Here is a 21,533-nt window from a genome sequence, read left to right as displayed (position 1 = left end):
ATATTGTGGGACAGTGTATTGTGTTATTTAGTGTAATGTGTAAAAATTTTCTCTAACTTTTGTTGGGGTTTTTTTCTTTTAGATGGAAGTACAACTCAGCTACCCATCAATCTAAAACCTGTTGGGAACCTTGCAAAGGAAGAGCAGGACTTCCGCTTGGTGTCCCCTATAGTGTCCCTGCAAGCTGGTGAGAATGAGACAGAGGTTATCCTCTTCATCCTGGATGACTCAGAGCCTGAGGGACAGGAAGTATTCTATGTTTACCTCAGTGATCCAGAGGGAGGAGCACAGATCACAAACACTTCTCTCCAGGGATTTGGAGCTTTTGCCAAAATCACTATTCTTGGTAAATGCATGAAAGAGGCTTTATGGTATACGTTCTAATAACTATGTAATGTGTATTCCTCTACAGTGGGGCAAAAAAGTATTTAGTCAGCCACCGATTATGGAAGTTCCCCCACTTAAAATGATGACAGAGGTCAGTAATTTGCACCAGAGGTACACTTCAACTGTGAGAGACAGAATGTGAAAAAAAAATCCATGAATTCACATGGTAGGATTTGTAAAGAATTTATTCGTAAATTAGGGTGGAAAATAAGTATTTGGTCACCTCAAACAAGGAAAATCTCTGGCTCTCACAGACCTGTAACGTCTTCTGTAAGAAGCTTTTCTTTCCCCCACTCGTTACCTGTATGGATGGCACCTGTTTGAACTCATCATCTGTATAAAAGACACCTGTCCACAGCCTCAAACAGTCAGACTCCAAACGCCGCCATGGCCAAGACCAAAGAGCTTTCGAAGGACACCAGGAAAAGTATTGTAGACCTGCACCAGACTGGGAAGAGTGAATCTACAATAGGCAAGCAGCTTGGTGTGAAAAAAATCAACTGTGGGAGCAATCATCAGAAAATGGAAGCCATACAAGACCACTGATAATCTCCCTCGATCTAGGGCTGCACGCAAGATCTCATCCCGTGGGGTCAAAATGATCATGAGAACGGTGAGCAAAGATCCCAGAACCACACGGGGGGACCTGGTGAATGACCTGCAGAGAGCTGGGATCAAAGTAACAAAGGTCACCATCAGTAACACACTACAACGGCAGGAAATCAAATCCCGCAGTGCCAGACGTGTTCCGCTGCTGAAGCCAGTGCATGTCCAGGCCCGTCTGAAGTTTGCCAGAGAGCACATGGATGATACAGCAGAGGATTGGGAGAATGTCATGTGGTCAGATGAAACCAAAGTAGAACTTTTTGGTATAAACTCAACTCGTCGTGTTTGGAGGAAGAAGAATACTGAGTTGCATCCCAAGAACACCATACCTACTGTGAAGCATGGGGGTGGAAACATCATGCTATGGGGCTGTTTTTCTGCCAAGGGGACAGGACGACTGATCCGTGTTAAGGACAGAATGAATGGGGCCATGTATCGTGAGATTTTGAGCCAAAACCTCCTTCCATCAGTGAGAACTTTGAAGATGAAACGAGGCTGGGTCTTCCAACATGACACTGATCCAAAACACACCGCCCGGGCAACAAAGGAGTGGCTCCGTAAGAAGCATTTGAAAGTCCTGGAGTGGCCTAGCCAGTCTCCAGACCTCAACCCCATAGAAAATCTGTGGCGGGAGTTGAAAGTCCGTGTTGCTCGGCGACAGCCCCAAAACATCACTGCTCTTGAGAAGATCTGCATGGAGGAATGGGCCAAAATACCAGCTACTGTGTGTGCAAACCTGGTAAAGACCTATAGTAAACGTTTGACCTCTGTTATTGCCAACAAAGGTTATGTTACAAAGTATTGAGTTGTATTTTTGTTATTGACCAAATACTTATTTTCCACCCTGATTTACGAATAAATTCTTTACAAATCCTACCATGTGGATTCATGGATTTTTTTTTTTCACATTCTGTCTCTCACAGTTGAAGTGTACCTCTGGTGCAAATTACTGACCTCTGTCATCATTTTAAGTGGGGGAACTTGCACAATAATACTAAATACTTTTTTGCCCCACTGTATTTTGATTGTTTTGTTTTCTCTGTTTCTTTCCTTTCACACCAGGGAGTGACTTCCATAACGGCATTGTAGGATTTAGCCTTAATTCTCTGATGGGAAAGGTTTTGGATGAAGATTCAGAGAATAGAACTGCTCTGCTCTCTCTGCAGAGACAGGAAAACAGGTAATGAAACACACCTTCTTTCTCATTTCTGCTTAACAAGTGGCGTTGATAAAAACACATCTCCTTTTAATGGTTCCATTATCAATGTGTTTTTTCCTTATGCCATTTTTCCTTCCGCTCAGAGCTTTTGAGGATCTGCAGGTCTTCTGGAGAGCGACCTTCGACAAGACATCGCTAACACTTGTCAATAATGGAGTCAACCTAACTACACAGCTTGTTCGGACCTCAGGAACAGCGACCTGTAGGAGAGGCGAGATAATTTGCACTCTCACTCTGGAGGTTGTGAATGATGATGTAAGGCAGGCAGTGGATGTAGACACTTGTAGATGTTATAGCACTTTTCCTTTATTTCTAGTCTTGAAATGTGCTAATCTGTTCTACTGTAGGAACCAGAATACCAGGCATGGTTCCTAGTGGAGATTTATCAAGTGGGTGCTGGAGCTACCATTAATGAGACCACCCGTTTTTCCAACATCACCTTAGCAGAGAGCGACAACCCAAATGGCGTTGTGTACTTTGCTGTGGGCCACAGACTCCCCATCGCCACCCTGACAACAACAAGCCTCATCCTCCAAGTTTACAGACAAGCAAGCACAGCTTCTGCCATGTCTGTACAGTATCGGACACTGGTAAGAGACAACGACATGCTTTATGTAGAAATTAAGCACAGGTAGAACTGGGGTACATTGCATAAACAGTTATACTTGAAACAAGCCAAATATTCTTAAATCTGACAAAAGTTTCTTGTTTTGAGAAGAAAAAAATTCTGCCAGTGGGCTGAGCAAAAGTTACTTGACTAGAATTGTTAAAACTAGCAAATGAATCTATGCCTTTTAACTAGACAAAACTGTCTAAAATTTATGCTTAAATGAAGAAAATTTGACTTACTGCAAGGAAAGAGACTGAATTGTTTCTTTCTTGATTGAGTTAAATATAAGAATTAAATCTCAACTCTGACAACAATAATTAGAAAAAAGTGCTGAGAATAAGACACCATCTGTTCAAAAAGCTACAAAAAATATGGGACTTTATCTTAAAGCAAGACACCTTGCTTTTTTTTTTCTTTTTTGCACTTTTATTGACACAGCAACGGGTCAGTAACTCAACTTTAACAGTACTGAGGTCTAATTCCAGGAGACTCATGTCTAACATTACCTACATTTGAGCAGGGTACTGTGTAACATGGCCACTGTAAGAAGTGCATATTCCAGATACTCTTAACAGGAATAATAACAGTATAAAATACTCATGACTGAATGTATCAAACATACATTTTGCTGCAGCTTGAAGCAATCAGCATTCAAAATCCTAGATTGCATAACTTTTTAGAAGAACAGCTTTAAAGATCACACAAACAAACGTGTCTTACATGAAGATGCAGTGACTGAGCATAACAGAGTGGAAAAGGTTACAGCACCTGGTATTGCATAAACAGATTATTTTGATTTTGTGCAAAAATTATGATTACTTCTCTGTCAGTGCGCCCCAGGGTGGCTGTGGCTACAATGTAGCTTGCCATCACCAGTGTGTGAATGTGTGGATGACTGGATGTGTAAAGCGCTTTGGGGTCCTTAGGGACTAGTAAAGCGCTATATAAATACAGGCCATTTACCATTTACCATTTACTTCACATTTTAATATTTTTAATGATAACATTATTAGGTTTTTAATGTCCCTTACTGCAGAATAAAGGTTTCTTATGAAAGTTTTGTTTTGTTTTGTTTTTATCTTTAGCTCCATTCTAAGAAAATGACCAGTTTCAAGTGTCCTCAGTGTAGGACACATACAGGATGTCATGCTGAAATGTAAAGCACTTACAATAGAAGACAAACAACAAACTATTCCAGCCTAATTGATGACATTTATGGCATTTGCTTTCTGTGCTGACTGATATGCTGCTCAGTGCTTTGCTGCCTGCTTTTAAATCAGATGTCACTCTGAACATAAACACAAGCTACATGTGATGTCTCTGATGTGTATCTGTTTCTACCCGTGCTGATGCTAGCATGACTAAAGCTAGCCAAGCAGCAGTAAATATGTGAAGTAAGGAAGAAGGATATACTCATCAAACAAACAGGATCATAAGAATATAAAACCACGAGCACTACAAATGTAACAGAAATATGTTGACATAAAATGGCATGTTATTTGAAATCTACACGAAACAATGACACAACTACTTTTTTTCAATTTTTTCAATTTATTTATTTTTTACCAATTGTCCAAATTAGTCTGTGATTGGCCTGAGTGTGACAGAAATCATATTTATATACAACTAAATATGACTCAGCAAACATGTTTTAAATGGATGATTCCTCACTTGATGACGGATGATCCATTTCCATATTTGCTGAGTCTTAAATTTGATGTCAGTGAACTTACCAGTGGTTGGTGTAAAAAAAAAAAAAAAAAAAAAAAAAAAGCCCCCAAATCCCCTATGAGCAAGCACTTTGCGACAGTGGAGAGGAAAAACTCCCTCTTAATGGGAAGAAACCTCTGACAGAACCGGGCTCAGGAAGGGGTGGCCTTCTGTCTCGACCAAGAGGGGTTCAAATGTTCACTGACAATTTAGTTGTATATAAATATGATTTTTAGGACTTGATGTTGACACCAATTATGTGAAATTGGGGACGCACACAGTTCCGCTTCTTCTTGTTCTTCTTCTTCTTACTTGGCGGAATCTCTGGCAGGCTCTTAACTTCATTCTCGAGTTCAGCCACCTTGACATTGAGCATTTTCTGTTTGTCTCGTAGACTTTGCAAAGATCCCTGTACAGAAAATGCAGCTGACTCTTCTTTTTCGATCTTCTGTTGTTCTGTGGTGTCTTTTTCTTTCTGAGGCTCCTGCAGAGACATTGCAGTGGATGGCAGTGAGTCCTCTTTTTCCATCTTCTCCTGTTCTCCAGTCTCGTTTTCTTTCAGAGGCTCACATTTATGCATTTCATTTGCAGCAGTGGAATTTTGTTCTTTGTGCTGCTGTGGGATTTTAAGTGAGCAATCTTTGGCCTCTTTCAGCTCTCGCTCAGGAGATTCTCTCTTCAAATCATGAAGGGCCTTGTTGGGGCAGAGCTGGGATTTCAGGTCACTGATTTCCAGGTTGAGTGTCTCCTGCTCCTGCCTATGTTTAACAGCCTGCTCTTCAAGCTGATTTTGAGCTGCTAGGAGCTGTTTCTGGAGCATCTCAATCTGCTCCTGCTGAATCCTACATTTGAGCTCAAATTCAGCCTCCTTAGAGGACTTCAGTCCTACAGAGTCAGTGTGTGAAGCCTCTGTGGTTGGAGTGGCAGACTCCACACACTGCTCTGTGGTAGGGTGGCTGATTTGGTCCTGCAGGGTAGCAATCACCTCATCCAATATGACAATAGCTTCATTGTCATTTGTGAGAGTGTCTGTCTCACTGATGTCATTGGGCTTATTACTAGAAGCCTCTTCCAGCTGCTCTATGAGGTCTTTAATCGTTTCCTCATAATTTCGCTTGTTCTCGTGAATTTCTTCACGAAGTTTGTTCACCTCAAGCTGGTGATAAGAGGCCCTCTTGTTTGCACCTACCATTTTACCGTAAAGGTTGTTCTGATGGTATTGGGAGGCTTCCAGTTGGTGTCTGAGAGCAGCAATCTCGTGCCAGGGATTAAACGGGGGTCTAAATGTGGGATTGGGTTGATATTGCCAAGTCCCTCCGTTAGGCACAGGGTTTGGTCTGCTGTGGTTCTTCCCATTTCCCTCTCTCTCCATGTCCTCCTTTGCATTTGAAATGGGGAGGGATTCAGCCTTTTCTTTTTCAGGAGTGGCTTCAGTGTTTTTTTGCACTTCTTCATTTTTCGGGTTTGCTCCATAACCCGTGGTGTTTTGAGCTTCAAGAAGCGCCCGGGCATTTGCCCGAGTAATTGGTCTTCTTGGTTCTTCAGCCACTCTTTTCTGTTTTTGCTTTTGTTGTTTCTTTGGTTTCACAACCGTTTCCTTTGGTGGTTGTGCCACAGGAGACTTTTCAGTATTTGGTTGTGCGGCTTTTTTTGCTTCTGCCATTGTAGATGCGTCAGCGTTTGCGTCTGCGTTTCTCTGCGTCTGCCTTGTCTTTGTTTTAACAACCAGGTTGTTTTGTGTTTCTGCCATCCGAGATCCACTGAAGTTGGTTGAATGTCTCCCCTATTTATAGGTTTTTCAGTAGAATGTGCACTGTGACATCACAGGCTGTTCCTGTGATGCGCTGTTCCTTTGAAGTGCCATGATTAGAACAATTCAAAATAAAATGCCCACAAACCTAATGTAAAGGAAAGGCTTTTATTTTGTAGCACATACTGAATTAACACTATAAAAGCTACTCTACAGGAATTGCAGTAAAAAATAAAACTAAAGAAAAATATGTTTTTTAAATGGTTGTTAAAAAAACTAACCAAAGTAGAAGACAACTGTTTAGTGGAAAGTATTCGACATTCTAGAGATTCTCAGGCATAATAACTTCTTTCATAATTTAAACAAGGACAGGTAGAAAACGTTCATATTTAGTGAAAGATATTTATTAACATTATCCAATGAGAGTTACTGAATGTCTGTAGGCAGTGAGATCTTGGTGGTTGCCGAGGCGACAGAATGTCATCTATGTTTTGTTTTAAATTCAGTTTCAATGCTGAATCTAAGAAACAACAGACTGCAGAGGGAGACTTTAATAGAGGTTTACTAACTCTTACTATCATATACATTGTGGAAAAATCTGTCTTTATTTAGCATAATATATTTGTTATAAGCACTAAATATGTTTGATGATTAACTGACGATGAACACTAACGTACCAAGCTGAAAATTCTGCTCACCAGTCAGCAGCTTATATTCACAAAAAACGGATAAATCTGCGATCCATGCAACTCTAACCAGCCAACAAAAACGTGTTCATAATACAAAACAAGTTTACTTTGTGAAATGTTAAAAGGTACAAAAAATAAAACAATATGTTTTCAAGACTTTTTCACAAGTTCCTATATCTCACTGAAATGTTACTCTGTAGCTGATTTCTCGTATTTTAAGTGTGATGAGAAATTTTGAGTAGAAACAAGACAAATATACTTGATAAGATTTTGAGTTTTTGCAGTGTATATGCAGCTGATTGGTTTGGTCTTTAACCAACATGGAATCATTTATGTTGGGCAGCTGTGGCTATGCGTACTAATCAGTGCTTCAGTCCCCAATGCTATCAGTCCACACGTCAAAGGGCAAGATACTGAACCTTCGATTGTCCCCAATGCATTTGGGTGTGAATGAAATGTATGACTATGACTTCTAGTTCAAAAAGGGCTATTTATGTATTTAAGTCCAGTTGTTGCTCATTCACTGTTACCTTGAACGTGTCATGCTATCACCACTCTGTGTAACAGATATTTCCTATATAAGCAAATATCTTTTACACTATTTACCTACTGAAATGAAATCGTAACTCCAGAAAAATGTTTAACTGTTTATTTCTGGAATAATAATAATGCATTTCTTGCATTTCTCATGGCTTCTAATGGGGGCCTTTCTTAAAATTACTGGTCCCAGTAACAAAGACGCTTGTCGACTCAGAAATCGAGGGAAAACCAACAACACACCCGGCAGAACATTATGTTATTTACACAGGTGCACATAAGTGGTCCGCAGGTGCGCATTCGCTGTCAAAATAAAAGACGCGCACCAGATAAGAAGTTGCAACACGCGTTTGCGTCCATATAAAAGGCACTGTTTTTGTCCGCTAGAGTGGGATTTTCACGGCACATTGTGCACCACATCTCTGTGCGTTCATCATTTGTTTGAAGCCAGCTCACCTCCTGCGACCACTTTTCCGAGAACACGCGCTTCTTTTGTGGTTCGGACTCCTTCTGACATTTCTTTGGAGGTGGAGGAACACCAAAGTAATTGCTTATTAAAGGAGCTTGCTTCTTCGACATCTTTAAGCGTTCTAAACAAATGTCTGTCCTCCTCCAGAAAATCTTATGTACGCAAACACGCGTTGCAACTTCTTATCTTGTGCGCGTTTTTTATTTTGACAGTGAATGCGCACCTGCGGACCACTTATGTGCACCCCTGGTTATTTAGCTTGTCATATTGCAGCCACAGAAATTCTTTTGTCCATGAAACCATAAAGCTGCACTTTCCTTTTGTTCTTTTCCGTTTTGTGGTAAGCTTTTCTTTGGCTGTCACTTCTTCACCCTGACCTGTCTTATTTGGCTGAACTAAAATATATATCCTGCTGCTTTTACACACGCACTCACGTTGTCAGCGATTCTCTGCTCAATCAACCTCTCACATGTTTAAGCTTGCTGCGGGAGATTTCACTTGTCATGTTTGCATAGTAAGCTAACGATTGATAAGACGATGTCAGAGGAATTGGTGCGCAAATTATCGTCACTCACCAATCAGTACTGTCGCTCTCTATGCGCAGTTCGCGCGATTGCAAAGTGAAGCAAAAAACAAGCGCAAATTCAAACGCGATTTCAGTATGTGACATATTGACAGTGGCTCACCGATGCCAATGACATAATTACCCAACTACATTGCCGAAAGAATGCAAAAGCATTGACATATATTTTTCCTACCTATGATAGCCCGACGGGCAGGGCTGAGATAGATTTTGGTAGCCCGACTGGAAAAATCGCTAGCCCTGGGACGTCGGGCTAGCGATTTTGCGAGCCCTGCTCTAGAAACAACAAGTAGGCCTGCAGAGCGAGAGCGAAGTGCTCTAATAGGGTGATATGGTACTACAAGGTCATTAAGATAAGATGGGGCCTGATTATTTAAGACCTTGTATGTGAGGAGCAGGATTTTGAATTCAATTCTGGATTTAACAGGAAGCCAATGAAGGGAAGCCAAAACAGGAGAAATCTGCTCTCTCTTTCTAGTCCCTGTCAGTAGTCTTGCTGCAGCATTTTGGATTAGCTGAAGGCTTTTCAGCGAGTTTTTTGGACATCCTGATAATAATGAATTACAGTAGTCCAGCCTTGAAGTAATAAATGCATGAACTAGTTTTTCAGCATCACTCTGAGACAGATATTTCTAATTTTAGAGATGTTGCACAAATGGAAGAACGCAGTCTTACATATTTGTTTAATATGTGCGTTGAAGGACATATCCTGGTCGAAAATGACTCCAAGGTTCCTCACAGCGTTACTGGAGGCCAAGGTAACGCCATCCAGAGTAAGAATCTGGTTAGATACCATATTTCTAAGATTTTCAGGGCCGAGTACAATAACCTCAGTTTTATCTGAATTAAGAAGCAGAAAGTTAGCGGCCATCCAGGTCTTTATGTCTTTAAGACATTTCTGCAGTTTAACTAATTGGTGTGTGTTATCTGGCTTCATGGACAGATAGAGCTGGGTGTCATCTGCATAGCAGTGAAAATGTATGCTATGTCTTCTAACGATACTGCCTAGTAGAGCAGGGTGATATGGCCAAAAATATTTATCACGATATATATTTGAAAATTTGCAATAACGATATAAGTGACGATATAATTGATGCAAGACAAAATACAACTCCACAACATTACTAGCACAAAAAGGCAACCTTCCATTTATTTTCACTTAAACAAGAAGCTGGTTTTTATGTACATAAAAGCTTTATAAAAATGTAACATTGCAAATGCAAATTCCTTGCTGAAAGTTTAACCAAAAGGCATTTCCAGTAGAAATGGGCTGACATATCCTGAGCATAACCATGTATAATATCCACTGAAGTTAAAAAGAGGTGCTTTGCAACATTAAACTGCAGTGTGCAGTATGTATTTTTCGGACCATAAGGTCCACAGGATTATAAGGCACATTAAGTGAAACAAAGCAGTCAAATAAATCAAACTTTATTAAACTCATTCTTCTTGCTTCCTCCACTTCTGTACCATTGATTCATTAATGTTGAATTCTCTGGCAGCTGCTCTATTTCCATGTTGTTGCAGTATATTAATGACTAACCTTGTATTGTGGATGGATTATCTCAGTTGTTCTCCTGACTGAAGTTTGGTCCGTTTACAGCATCCTGCCATGCGATTGCATTTGTCTCTATCTATCAGGAACCTTAACGTTAACTTTTATAAGTGGAAAAGTGTTAGTGTTCGTCCTCCAGCTTCACTGTTTATGTTATGCTAACATAGCTGTGTCGCTAGCGATCACGTAGCACATCATTATATATCAGCTAGCCCAACTACAGTAACCCTACAAACGTCACTGCTGTTTAGTTTCCTGTCTTCATTTATGTTGGAAGTGATAGCAGAGCTGTACGTAGGGTTGCCAACCGTCCCTTAAAATACGGAATCGTCCCGTATTTCGAAACAAAAGTACACGTCCCGTATTGAGCTAATAAGGGACGCACTTTGTCCCGTAATACAGTGAGAATCAAAAGTAGTCTATAACTTTTAATGGAATTAACGCTTTGTTTGAAAACATAATTCCCAGCCCCTCTCCTGCTTTGTGACCAATGAGCTGACAGCACACTTACGAGTATGACAATTCAGATTACCGCTCATCTCATTGGTCAAGGAAAGGTCGCTTACGGAGAAAATACCGGAAGACAACAGATGACCACAACAAGAAGCATGGCCAACAGGGAAACAAACGCCGACACTGCGGTACAAGTCTCGGACGACAGTACACCTAAAGCTGGGCAAACACTGTGCGATTTTTTTCAGTCACGTTATTCAGCTCCTGCTCAAACTGCACGATTGACTCGCAGGGGTTAGAAGTTGGTAGGTCACGATGCAGGGTCTCACACTATACCGCCCGATGCTCTGATGCGACCTGAGTGCTCACACTGTGCCTCCATAAAATGAAGGTTATAACAGAAAATCTGTCGCGCTCTCTCTCTCCGTCTTTCACTCACACAGACACGCACACCACCACCATCAACTTTGCTAAATTGCTAATGAAAAACATTGATCGGGCAGCTGTGATTGAGCAGCAGTGTAGATCCAACTTTTTTCACGGTTGTTGTGTCGTGATAATTTCTGAGGCCACATCGAAAAGCCTCGGATGAGCTTTCCAAAGTTCTACAAGTTGTACCTCCATCGCTTGTGTCCAGATCACACGCTGCACTGCCGTGTTGCGGCGTCTTTTTCGCCGACATTTGTGTTTGCGCGTGAGCAGTGTGACAAACTGCGGTGACACCCTCCCGACCAAGCGATTGATGATCGGGAGCTGGTCGTGAGGTGTTAATCGCGTCTCGTTACCCCACGCAGGGACGTGCAGAGGGGGGGGGGGGCTAGAGGGGCTTGAGCACCCGCCCCTTTCCTGATGAGTGCCCAAAGTGCCCTTTTGTTGAGGCAACTTTTAAAAAAATTTATTTATTTTTTTATGTGTGTGTGCGTGCGGAGTCCTGTCTGTGCCCCTCAACAATAATATTTAACTATTAATCACAGTTTTGCTAAATAAAAGGATCTGGCTTGCATCAGTCACATGATCACTATTAACCAATGATCGCCCTCGACGGCAGAACGCGCTGGTTACGAGCCGGGAACGAGCTCACAAAGAGCACGCGCATTTTTTGCGGTCCGGAGCTGTAGGAGAAACACAAGTTAACTCAGAGACACAGACTGATGCGACACAACCAGTAAGTAGGTGTACAGCGTACACTGTAGTGTGTAGCACACAGGAGTATTAGCTTATTACGTACACGTTGGTAAGTTGTCTTGTTGCAACTGACGAACTGAAACAAACGAGCGTGCTGTGTGTGCAACAGCGCGACAAACATTACCTGTCCTTTTATTAACTGCACAAGTAGTGCTGGTCATAGCTGCTGGCTACCTGTGTAAGGCTGTCATGGGTCTGTAGCTCTGTCACCGTTTTAGGGAACATATTTAGTTCCCTTTCAGTCGATTCACTCGGTACAACACATAAGTATGGGATATCACGCCCTCGCGTGTCCTGGCTGAAGAAACCTTTATTCACGCCTTTACGGCAGATGACGTGTGATGACACGCGCAAGGCCCCGCCCGCACATATAGCCGCTGCCATCACCGTCATCCCTCAGTTCTTACGCTCTTCACCTCGCTGAGAACACCTCTGCTGAGTTGGGCTAGCTAGCTACTGCTAGTTAGCTCCGTTGTCTGCCAACTTGAACCTAGCTTAACTGCCCCTGTTGGTGTTAGCCTCCACCGCCCAGCTGGTGCGTAGGCTGCCCGCGGAGCGCTATTTTCAAGTTTTTCTTGTGCAGCGTTTCGCTTTGCGTTTTGGGAATGGACTCCAAACCGAAGCGAGCAAAGCAGAAATCTTCTGTTCGCCCCTGTCCTCAGGGATGTGGTTTCTCTTTGCACGACAGCGACCAGCACGATGCCTGCCCTGTCTGCCTGGGGATCGTCCACGCTAGGAGAGCGTTGACGGAGCCCGAAGCTTGTGCGTTTTGTCGCCAGCTCCGACGCTCGACCCTGGAAAGACGGGTGACGTTTGTGGAAAGAGTGCTGGGACGCTCGGCTGTCGCACGGCATGACCCTCTTCTTTCCGAGTCTGGAGCCCCGGCTTCGTCCGAGTCCGAAGACGAAAATTTTCAGGTCCATGTCCCCGCGATTGGCTGGGCTGACCACATGGAATACGTTGACGGGTTAGCCGATGACGGACCGGAACCATGCAGGAGCGCTGACGGGCTTCAGCCTGGGTTGAAGCCCGCCAGCGCTCCCCAGGAAGACGATGACGTGCTGGACATCGGCCTGGACATCCATGGTTTGTCGGAGGATGAGCAGGAGAGCTCATTGTCGACCCAATATGCCGCCGTTGCTGCGCCGGTCGGCCACGATGACACCTCTCTTTTCTCCCTGTTTCGCCGTGCCGCTGAGAAGCTGCAGGTGGACTGGCCCTCTCCTCCACCAGCTCGGAAGCCGTCGCGGTTTGCGGGTTTTTTCCTTCCACCGGAGCCCGCAACGGCCAAAAACTGCCTCCCCATGTTCCCAGACTTTCTCTGCGAGCTAACAGCGTCATGGGACAAACCTCTGTCTACCCGCGTCACTGTGCCCGGCTATGGACAGTACATGGAATTGGACGGCGCCGAGGGAGCTGGTTTAGCTAACCCACCCCCTATGGAGCCGTCTCTGGCTGCTTATCTGGCCCCGTCCCATAACCATGGTGTCGGTGGCCCCGCAACTCTGCCGTCCAAGCACTGCAGATTCTCGGCCTCGCAGCTGGAGAAGATTTATCGGGCTCAGGCCGGCACCGCTCGAGCCATGAGCTCCGTCACCATGCTCCAGACGTACCAAGCAATGTGCCTGGCGGAGCTTGGATCGCTGGTTCCGGAGGACAGCCCGCTGTCACCTCTTCTTAACGAGGTTAGAGTCACCACGGATTACATCCTCCGTGCGTCTCGCTGTGCAGCGCTCTCCCTGGGCAGAGGGATGGCTTCGACAGTGGTGGCGCAGAGGCACCTGTGGCTGACCCTCTCCGACGTCCCTGATAGAGACAGAGCTGTGTATCTGGACGCACCAGTGTCTGCGGCTGGGTTATTCGGACATTCACTTGAAGCCATTCAGGCTAGATTCGATCTGAGGAAGAAGCAGACGGAAGCTCTGCGCGACATCATCCCCAGACGCCAGCCCCAGCCCAAGCCCACTGCTAGCTCTCACAGGCCCGCCGCTCCTCTGACAGCTGGCAAGAGACCGGCGCCCACTGCTGGAGTGGGAGGGCCGCCGGCGAGAGCACGTACTCCGGCCCGAGCTCCACGCCAGTCGGCCTGGGGCAAAGGCCCTCCCCCGGGCCCCCGACGGGACCCGACGCCCAGGAGGAAGAAGCCTCAGCCCTCCTAGCTGTGATTGCGAGTGGGGAAGGGATCCGGCAGCAGGGAGACGCTGCTCTTACCCCTCTGTTGCCGCACAAGAGGTGCCGCTTAAGTTCTGTTCAGGTTGTCAGCCCCAGAAGGCGCTGCACTTCCCTATCGCGGTCTCCCAAGCACATAACCCCTGCACACGGTTCAGATGTGTTGAATGTTCAAGCGACCACATCGAGTGTTCCCGCTGTTTTTCATTGTTATGCCCCGGAAAAGGTGCACCCAACAAAATGTATAAATGTACATGTTCCCATGTTGCAATCAATAAAGAGTGTTGTTTACTCTCAAACAATCTCAAACGCTCAACCTGCAGGCGAAATGAGCCAGGTCAGGCAGGGGATGCAGTCCCCTGCAGACACACTGGGGGGCGACGGCGCCCCGCCGTCAGTGCTGCAGGCCAGCCGGCTGGCTGCTCACTTCCCTCAGTGGCGCGCTTGCGCCCCCTCTCCGTGGGTGCTGCAAACCGTTGCCATGGGTTACCGGTTGCAGTTCCGGGTCAAGCCGCCTCGTTTCCAAAGAGTCGTGAACACGATTGTCAACCCCGAGGCAGCCTTGGTACTCAGAGAGGAAATACAGGCGCTATTACAGAAGAGAGCAATACGGGTGGTCCCCGCTTCGGAGACGGACAAAGGTTGGTACAGCCGTTATTTTGTCATTCCGAAGAAAGGGGGAGGGCTTCGTCCCATCCTCGACCTGCGAGTCTTGAACACGTACCTGCGAACGTACAGGTTCAAGATGCTAACACTCAGACAGCTCCTGAGTGCAGTCGGCCCGGGAGATTGGTTTGCGACAATCGATCTAACAGATGCTTATTTTCATGTCGCTATACACCCGAAACACAGGCAGTTTCTGAGGTTTGCATTCGAGGGCGTAGCCTACGAATACCTAGTGCTGCCGTTCGGGCTGTCGCTCGCTCCCCGCACCTTTACGAAATGTGCCGAGGCAGCGCTAGCGCCCCTCAGGAAGAGGGGCATCCGCATCTTGGCCTACCTGGACGACTGGGCTCTCGTGGCTTGCTCCAGAGAACAGGCGGAGACGCAGCTGTCGCGGGTTCTGTCACACATTCAGACACTGGGGTTCTCTGTGAACTTTCAGAAGAGCTCGCTAATCCCAGGTCAACAGATCGCTTTTCTCGGTCTGGAAATATGCTCTCTTTCCAGCCGCGCACGGTTGTCAGAGCACAGAGTGGCCGCGTTTCATCGCTGCCTCGCTCAATTTCAGCTGGGACGCAGACTGCGTTTCCAGACGATATTGCGCTTGTTGGGCATGATGGCATCTATGATCGCCGTAGTGCCGCTTGGGCTGTTGAAAATGAGAGCGTTTCAACGCTGGACTCTCTCTCACCGTTTGTGTGCTTCGCGTCACCTCCGGAGGAGGCTGCCGGTAACTGCGTCTTGCATGCTAGCTCTCCGTCCTTGGAGGGAGCCCGGGCTACTGCACCAGGGCTCTCGGATTGGGAGGGTGTTGTTTCGCAAGGTGGTGTCCACAGATGCTTCCCTAAGTGGGTGGGGGGCGCTGTGCGAGGGTGCGTCAGTGAGAGGGATCTGGTCCGCGGCTCAGCGCCAGCTGCACATCAACCACGCGCTAGCGCACCAATGGCCAGACGTGATCCTGTATGCATTTCCCCCAGTGGAAATGATATCTCCAATTCTGGAGAGGGTGCGTCGGCATTCCCTCTCTCTGATCCTGGTGGCCCCTTGGTGGCCCGCGAAGTCGTGGTATGCAGAAATAATCAGCCTGCTTGCAGCAAGTCCTTGGCAGCTTCCTCTCCGCAGGGATCTCCTCTCTCAGGCGGGGGGGGGGAAGTGTTTCATCCGCGCCCGGATCTGTGGCACCTTCATGCTTACCTGCTGAGAGGTTAAACTTGGTTGCTAAGGGTCTGCCACCTAGTGTGGTAGCGACGATTCAGAGCGCCAGGGCCTCGTCTACTAGAGGCTTGTACGCTTACAAATGGCGAGCCTTCGAGCGATGGTGCCAGGACCGCCACACTCTCCCATTTCAGTGCTCTATTGTGGATGTTTTGACATTCCTGCAGGAGCTGTTGGATAAAGGCCTTTCGTTTTCGACGATCAAGGTTTATTTAGCGGCTATATCTGCTTGTCATATCGGTTTTGACGGGGTGACACCAGGTGCGCATCCCCTCGCCGTGCGTTTTCTGAAAGGGGTTCGCCGGCTGAGGCCCGTGCTTAAGTCCAGTGTCCCGGCTTGGGACTTGTCTTTGGTGCTGGAGGCCCTTTGTGGCCCTCCGTTTGAACCCGTTGAGTCGGTAGATATGAAACTTCTTTCGTATAAGACCGCATTACTTCTCGCTTTGGCCTCGGCGAAGCGAGTGGGGGACCTTCATGCGCTGTCTGTGCATCCTGCCTGCACACAGTTTTCTCCTGATGGCCGCAAGGTTGTATTGCGTCCGAATGCCGCCTATCTTCCCAAGGTCATGCCTGCATCTTATAGTTCAATGGAGTTTGAGTTGCTGAGCTTTTGCTCCCCTCCTTTTGAATCTGAGGAGCAGAGGAGGGTGCATTCTCTTTGTCCGGTGCGTGCGCTACGCACCTACATTGAGCGCACTCGGGATGTGCGTTTGTGTGACCAGTTGTTTGTCTGCTTCGCTAATCCGAATAGAGGTAGAGCTCTGTCCAGGCAGAGGCTGTCCCACTGGATTGTAGAGGCTATCTCGCTGGCATACAGCACCGGAGGTTTTGCGTTGCCCCACGGGGTGGGAGCTCATTCCACCAGGGGGATGGCGACCTCATGGGCTCTTTTTAGTGGGGTGCCTGTGGCTGATATTTGTGCAGCGGCTAATTGGGCGTCGCCGCACACTTTTGTGCGGTTTTATCGGTTGGACGTTACAGCCCCTTCGGTGGCTCATGCTGTCCTTTCTGCTGGGTCTACCACTCACTAAGGATGTGGTGGTCCCGTTCCGGTTCGGTGGCTGCTCTGCGGGGCGTGTATATAGGTCCCATACTTATGTGTTGTACCGAGTGAATCGACTGAAAGGGAACGATTAGTTATGTCTATAACTTCTGTTCCCTGAAGGAGAGGAACGAGGTACAACACAGGGTGGCCCCACTGAGCAGTTGGCTCGGTGAAGAGCGGCTATCGAACTGAGGGATGACGGTGATGGCAGCGGCTATATGTGCGGGCGGGGCCTTGCGCGTGTCATCACACGTCATCTGCCGTAAAGGCGTGAATAAAGGTTTCTTCAGCCAGGACACGCGAGGGCGTGATATCCCATACTTATGTGTTGTACCTCGTTCCTCTCCTTCAGGGAACAGAAGTTATAGACATAACTAATCGTTTTAAAGTATTTAGAACATATTTAGTTTTAAAGTATTTAGAACATATTTAGTTTTAAAGTAAGTTTCTGGGCATTTCCTGCCTTTCTGGAGGGATTATATTTCACTAAAAAACGATCTAATATGCATGTCCACATAATAATTATTATAATTATAATATATTAAAAAACACAAGCTGTATTTTAAAAAACATACATTAAGAAGCAGATTATATTAGATTTATATTTTAAATAAGACAAAAGTTGGATTTTACAGCAGTAAAATGATTGTATCTCTACAGTTTAAACATGTAATAAGCTTTGCCCTGCACAGAGTGGATAGTGAAACAAATGGAATCATCATAAATACATTATTTCATATTTATTACTTCCCCCTCCTCATTGCTTTATTATTGTAGCTCTAGTAATGAATAATAATGTAAGGATTCTGGATCAGCACCATGATGCCCATAGTATATACAGTATTCTGAAGAAGGTCTAAAATGTCACTGTGTGTGCATGTGTGTGTTTTATTTAGCTGGATTTAAAAAAATATTACTCATGATATAACATTGTGCAGACATGGCTGGTAAGGACATGAGGAGGAAACAGTAGGCGCTGTATGAGGCTACTAAAGGCAGTGCTATAACATTTTTCTGTCATCATTTTATTATAGATTAAGTGCAAGAGTTGTTAGGTGTGGATAATTAGATTATAGTTTATTGCAATAGCAAGTTGTGCCTTGTTCTCAGATGGACAGCAAGTGGAGAGTGATATATGAAATGATGGGAAGGAAGGAAGAAGAGAAGCAAAGAGTGATTCACAGGCAGAGCCGAGTTTATGTCACAGTTTTTTGTTGCCTTATGGTTCCAAGCGCTGTCACCAATCTTTGCATTTTGTTATCTCATGACACTTGTTTAATTAGCTACCATCTCTCCTGTGGACTTTTTAATGTCTACAGTCTCAGATCAACACAGCCCCGCCCTTCCCATATTAGATTCTTGATGAATGTGTGTTGTTGTTATTCAGCCTGGTTCAATGTGCCCCTTTTTAACTTTGAGCACCCGCCCCTTTAAACCTCTCTGCACGTCCCTGACCCCACGTATACTACACGACGCACGATGAAGGCCAAAATCGGGCCGATCGCCAAAACGGTCGCACAACTCAAAAATCGGCTCAAAATGGGCCAAAAATCGCACAGTGTAAGCCCAGCATTACACTCACACAGACACACACACCACCACCATCAACTTTGCTAAATTGCTAATGAAAAACATTGATCGGGCAGCTGTGACTGAGCAGCAATGTAAATCCAACTATTTTCACGGTTGTGTGCCTCCATCGCTTGTGTCCAGATCACACGCTGCACAGCCGTGCTGCTCCATCTTTTACACCAACGTTTACGTGTTTGCGCGCGAGCAGTGTGAGCGGCTGTGGTGAGACCCTCACGAGCGATTGATGATCGGGAGTTGGTCGTGAGGTGTTAATCACTTCTCGTTACCCCACGTATACTACACGATGCACGATGAAGGCCAAAATCGGTCCGATCACTCAAAAATCGGCTCAAAATGGGCCTAAAACCGCACAGTGTAAGCCCAGCATTAGAGCAGCAATGTTTGTTCAGAGAAAGGGAAAAATGGGAAAAGGAAAACACCTGGCTGGAAAAAGTTAATATGGGCATGTGCAGTGAATATCAGTGCTATGTGGCCAGAAGTGTGATAATATAATTTATTTTGTGTAATAAACAACTGTAAGGATAGATGATTACAACAAATAGATGACTAATACATAAAAGTAATACATAGATGAATAATGATGATGAGTTAAGATGCGTAATCATGGGAACAAGCGGGTTTACAAACAGGAGCAGCTGATTAGCATTAAGCCAATTGTACTAAATGCACTAAATGTGCACTGTTACAAGAATGTTTTTCTTTCTATTGTTTTCTATTATTTTAAGTTAAGCAGGACAGAGTTCTTTTAAAGAAAGATTTACTTATATTCTCAAAAGTTAAGCATGACAGGCTTCTGTTTAAGAAGGAGACCTGTTTTATTGTGTTAATGTTGTCATTTTGAGCTAAAAATAAATGGCTAAATGATCATTTGTTTCACATGTGTTCATATCACAAAGAATACACATCTACTTAAATCAAATTCAAGTCAAATGGTTAAAAAAATAATTTCACACACAAAAAAAGAGCTAGAAAATTCACCACACTGGGAAGGGTGAAGACAACTGGGTCGCTTGGCCCTGGCCACGAGGTGTCCCTTATTTATTTTTCAGGGAGTTGGCAACCCTAGCTGTACGTTTGAATTTTTTCAGAAATCTCTCAGTCAGAACATGCAATATCATGCTTAAGTAACTAGCGAAACTAGCGAGCTAACTTCCGCTAGCTTCCCGCTAACTTCTAACTCCGTTAAATGTAATAAATTTTGTTTTCATGGATGCTTGGAAGTTAAACTTCATAGTTACACCTGGTAAAGCAGCAATGCTGATCGTTTTATTAAATATGAAAGAATTTAGACAGTTTTTAACTCTCGGTGATGCTGCAGTGTTCGTTTGACCTGACGCATACGGAGTTTAGAACCCAGATTACTCCCAGATTTAAGAGCATCTTAGTCCGACAAATACGACAATAACGACGGCCGCTTGCATGTTCTGCAAAAAAATGTGCTTTGTCGTGTATCTGACGGACAAACACCAAACCAGTTCCACATCACTGAAGTTGCACCATTTTTACAAACCAATTCTGGTTCATCTGTTTCACTCAACAATCGGCCATGTGCGTAGGCCTGGGCGATATATCGAGTTTTTAAAAAATATCGATATATTTTTATACGAGATATAAGATGTGACAATATCCTTTATATCGATATAGTCTATGTTACGTTATAATTATACTTGTGGAGCCGCAAGTTTGCCTCTCTTTCGTCCACTTTTGTCTTTACGCAACGTTACTCGGCCTCGCCCCTCCTTCAATAAACACAGCTCCCCCTCCTCCCCCATCGCTTCACCTGCAGGAAGCGACAAGATGGACACGGCAAATCTCCGTTAACGAGTTACTGCACATCGCCCCGTGCGTGGGGCTGGACGCCGTCAACGTGTTAGCTAGCTAACCACGCTAACGAGCTAACCACGCTAACGCCTAAAATCCTTGCATTTTCTCAAAAGTTGACAGCGCGCCTTATGTATGAATTCTGGTTGTGCTTGATGGCCACTAACCGATTTTATGTGGTACACAGCGCTCAGCAATCTGTCAAAAATGTTTTAGTACGACTTTGGTAAGCTACGGTGCTGCACCGCTTGATGGATTGTCAGAGCATTACGGCTACCGAGGAGCTTCGCGGAGTGATACGTACTGTGCTTCAACGTAATATTACCCTACTGTGTATAAGGACCATAAATGGCACCTGTTAAGTACGTGGTTACGAAGAGGATTTCAAACTCAAGACTGTCAGTCACACAGTAGAAGTTGGGAACAGAGCAGCTGTGAAATCTGTCTTTGTTACTCAGCGTCTTTTAGTTTACATTTTGACTGCACAATTGTGAGCTTTTTGTTATGCACAAAAACAACATTGTTTTCTTTTATTTATGGAGCATTATTATTTAATAAATGCTCATAATTTATTTTTGAGTAAATCTTATGTACATCTATGCTCTTTGTTAATAAAAGTGCCTGTGTGACATCTGGGACACAGCTTTGACTAAGAACTCTCTTTTTGTTCTTACTTCATGGCTTTAAAAAAAAAAATCGAGATATATATCTTATATCGCCGTCCAGGTAAAAAATATCGAGATATGAATTTTGGGTCATATCGCCCAGCCCTACATGTGCGTATGAAAACAAAGGCACTGCGCATGCGCGTTTTACTCATATTCTATCGCGATATTTAATTTTCCTATCGTTGCCTAACATTATACCGGTATTACCGTGAACGGTATAATATTGCCCAGCCCTACTGCCTAGGACACATACAGGATGTCATGCTGAAATGTAAAGCACTTACAATAGAAGACAAACAACAAACTATTCCAGCCTAATTGATGACATTTATGGCATTTGCTTTCTGTGCTGACTGATATGCTGCTCAGTGCTTTGCTGCCTGCTTTTAAATCAGATGTCACTCTGAACATAAACACAAGCTACATGTGATGTCTCTGATGTGTATCTGTTTCTACCCGTGCTGATGCTAGCATGACTAAAGCTAGCCAAGCAGCAGTAAATATGTGAAGTAAGGAAGAAGGATATACTCATCAAACAAACAGGATCATAAGAATATAAAACCACGAGCACTACAAATGTAACAGAAATATGTTGACATAAAATGG

The 21,533-nt window shown here is 44.8% G+C and overlaps 1 protein-coding gene across 6 annotated transcripts in view; it reads left to right on the top strand.

Moving 5' to 3' along the window:
- adgrv1 (adhesion G protein-coupled receptor V1) overlaps window positions 1-21,533 on the top strand; it is a 149,927-nt gene that overhangs the window by 58,956 nt on the left and 69,438 nt on the right. For all 6 annotated transcript variants that reach the window (XM_026188517.1, XM_026188516.1, XM_026188518.1 and 3 more), the window contains 4 exons: window positions 83-346; window positions 2,056-2,173; window positions 2,296-2,467; window positions 2,560-2,802. In XM_026188517.1, the coding sequence (XP_026044302.1) occupies window positions 83-346; window positions 2,056-2,173; window positions 2,296-2,467; window positions 2,560-2,802 (797 nt within the window). The remainder of the gene's footprint in view (window positions 1-82; window positions 347-2,055; window positions 2,174-2,295; window positions 2,468-2,559; window positions 2,803-21,533) is intronic.

This window comes from Astatotilapia calliptera, chromosome 12 (assembly GCF_900246225.1).
Source record: "Astatotilapia calliptera chromosome 12, fAstCal1.2, whole genome shotgun sequence".
Lineage (NCBI taxonomy): Eukaryota > Metazoa > Chordata > Actinopteri > Cichliformes > Cichlidae > Astatotilapia > Astatotilapia calliptera.
Note: the sequence above shows the minus strand (reverse complement) of the source record. Positions and strands in the feature narration are given on the sequence as shown.